The sequence below is a fragment of the Silurus meridionalis genome, chromosome 25 (assembly GCF_014805685.1).
Source record: "Silurus meridionalis isolate SWU-2019-XX chromosome 25, ASM1480568v1, whole genome shotgun sequence".
NCBI classification, from domain to species: Eukaryota; Metazoa; Chordata; class Actinopteri; order Siluriformes; family Siluridae; genus Silurus; species Silurus meridionalis.
The window spans coordinates 16955001-16957500 of NC_060908.1; the positions used below are offsets into that span (position 1 = coordinate 16955001).

Below are 2500 nucleotides of genomic sequence, written 5' to 3' on the forward strand. Positions count from 1 at the left end.
GTGCAGACGTGATAGTGCAGACATGGTAGTGCAGACGTGGTAGTGCAGACGTGATCGTGCAGACGTGGTAGTGCAGACATGGTAGTGCAGACGTGGTAGTGCAGACGTGATCGTGCAGACGTGATAGTGCAGACATGGTAGTGCAGACGTGATCGTGCAGACGTGATCGTGCAGACGTGATAGTGCAGACATGATCGTGCAGACGTGATCGTGCAGACGTGATAGTGCAGACATGGTAGTGCAGACGTGATCGTGCAGACATGGTAGTGCAGACGTGATCGTGCAGACGTGATAGTGCAGACATGGTAGTGCAGACGTGATCATGCAGACGTGGTATGATCCGGTGCGACCTTGTGAGACACCTTGTTCTCGCCAGCGGTCGACAGAGTGCCGTCGTCTCCATCTTGTTTTTTCTGTGTTTTTGATGTTTTAAAGTCGTTTTAGCTCTGGTCCTTCTCGGCATCACCGGACACTGAAACCGAGCGCACTGATGAGTCTCATCATCTACAGGTGTGCTTCTGTACGCTCATAAACGCTGATGTAAATTTCTCTGTTCGCTGAATTTTTAACAAATGACAGTATACTGGATCATACTGATCACCATCTTTAAGACTCCTGGAGAAGATGAGCATCAGAGCGCATCTCCATCGTAACTCAGGAACCACCTTTATATATATATATATATATATATATTTATTTGAGGTGTAGTATTGGAGAGTTGAATACATGCTGTGTTCCTGCTCAGGCCACCGTGGTTCAGGAGGACCTGGAGAAGACGAAGGAGGAGTTGCAGAAGACGGTGATGGCGGCTCACGTGCAGGAACCTGTTCACGGAGAGAGCGATCATGACGAGAGCGATGAGAGCAGTGCGGAGGCCAGCGCCGAACTCACCAACGGCGCTGCGTACAAGGACCGCAGCGAGGAGGAGCGCATGACCGAGGCCGAGAAGAACGAACGTGTGCAGAAACACCTGCAGGTAAGAAGATACGTACATACGTACACTGTCAGTAGAACCCAGGACCAGGATCCAGGGGCGAGATTAAAGATGGAGAAGTTTGAGTATGTTATGGGGACTGGATCTGGATCAGAGCCCAGGACTGGAGTTACCTTCTGGATCTGGACTAATGTATAGTCAATAGACTTTAATTAGAGGCTGGGACCAGAGCTGAGGTCTTTATCAGAGACGAGGTACAATTAGAGTTCTAGGCAGGAGCAAATTCCTGGACTAGGTCTGAGTTAAGGATCACGATTCTGAGTAACAGATCTGGATCTGGAGAAGATCTAGTGATGGGGCCAGGTCTGTAGTACTACATCTGGGTTCTGGATCAGGGTTCTAGGCAGGATCTGAGACAAGCACTAGATTTGGATCAGAGACAACGACATGAGCATAGATATGGTCATGACATTCAGAATATGTAGGAATGATGGTGTGACTCACAGATACTCTTTCTCTTTTTTCCTCTATCTCTTTATCCTTTCTGTTTCTTCATCAGGCTCTGAGCACGGAGCTCGCTAACGCTCGTGACGAGACGAAGAAAACGCAGAACGACATCATCCACGCGGAGAACGTGCGAGCCGGGCGTGACAAATACAAGACGCTGCGGCAGATCCGCTCCGGAAACACCAAACAGCGTATCGACGAGTTCGAGTGCATGTAAACACCTGATCGGCCCGAGCGGCCAGCAGGGGGAGCCACAACCTGCCCACAACTCCACAGCTCTCCACACCAAGCACAGGCTACACATTAGAGTGAACGGGGAATAGAGACACATTATGGGGCTACTGGTTCTTTATAAGGGAGATTACTCATCTTTTGTAATTTGTCTTTTTTTGACCTTTATAATAATAATAATATATATATAAACATATATAATCTATATTTTTTGAAACTGCATGATCTGATCTGTAGTTCTACTGATTTGAGATTTGAAACGATCCTATCGATCACATTCCCCAAACAAAAGGTCGCTTGCCATTTTATATACAAAGTGCCATCGATGTAAGATTTCCTCTTTTTTTTGGGTATACTGACATTTATACATCATAACTTCACCCTATACAATCAGCACAATTATCACTGAGTAGCAGAAAAGCTTTAAAAAGGGCTTGTAGCTAATTTCATGCTTTTTTTTTTTTTCAAGAATTGTGACATCATAGTTCTCTTCTCGTTTAAACAGTGTTATCCAGTTCCACTTAATTTATGCCGTTATAACGATCATCGTTCGTGCCAAATCAGTTTTGCATTGTGTGTGTGTGTGTGTGTGTGTGTGTGTGTGTGTGTGTGTGTGGTCCCCATCGACGCCCCCTGTGACACCAGCGCAGGTCTGTGGACACGCCCTCTCTGATCGTCAAAATGCAATCGAATTTACAAGAAAACTGTAATTTTTTTCGACCGTAGTTTTTATTTGATCTTTTTTGCTAATGTTCAACTTTTTTTTTCAAGACATGAAACTTTGCAGTATTATTTTAAAGAAAACTTTTAAAAATAAACGTTTTTTTC

At 45.2% G+C, this 2500-nt stretch overlaps 1 protein-coding gene across 1 annotated transcript in view; it reads left to right on the top strand.

Annotated features, from left to right (window-relative positions):
* Positions 1 to 2500, top strand: part of msna (moesin a) — a 25823-nt gene that overhangs the window by 23021 nt on the left and 302 nt on the right. Inside the window, 2 exon segments of the mRNA XM_046839864.1 lie at positions 746 to 976; positions 1494 to 2500. The exon segment at positions 1494 to 2500 is cut by the window's right edge and continues 302 nt beyond it. Of these exon segments, the coding sequence (XP_046695820.1) occupies positions 746 to 976; positions 1494 to 1658 (396 nt within the window). The 3' untranslated portion in view covers positions 1659 to 2500.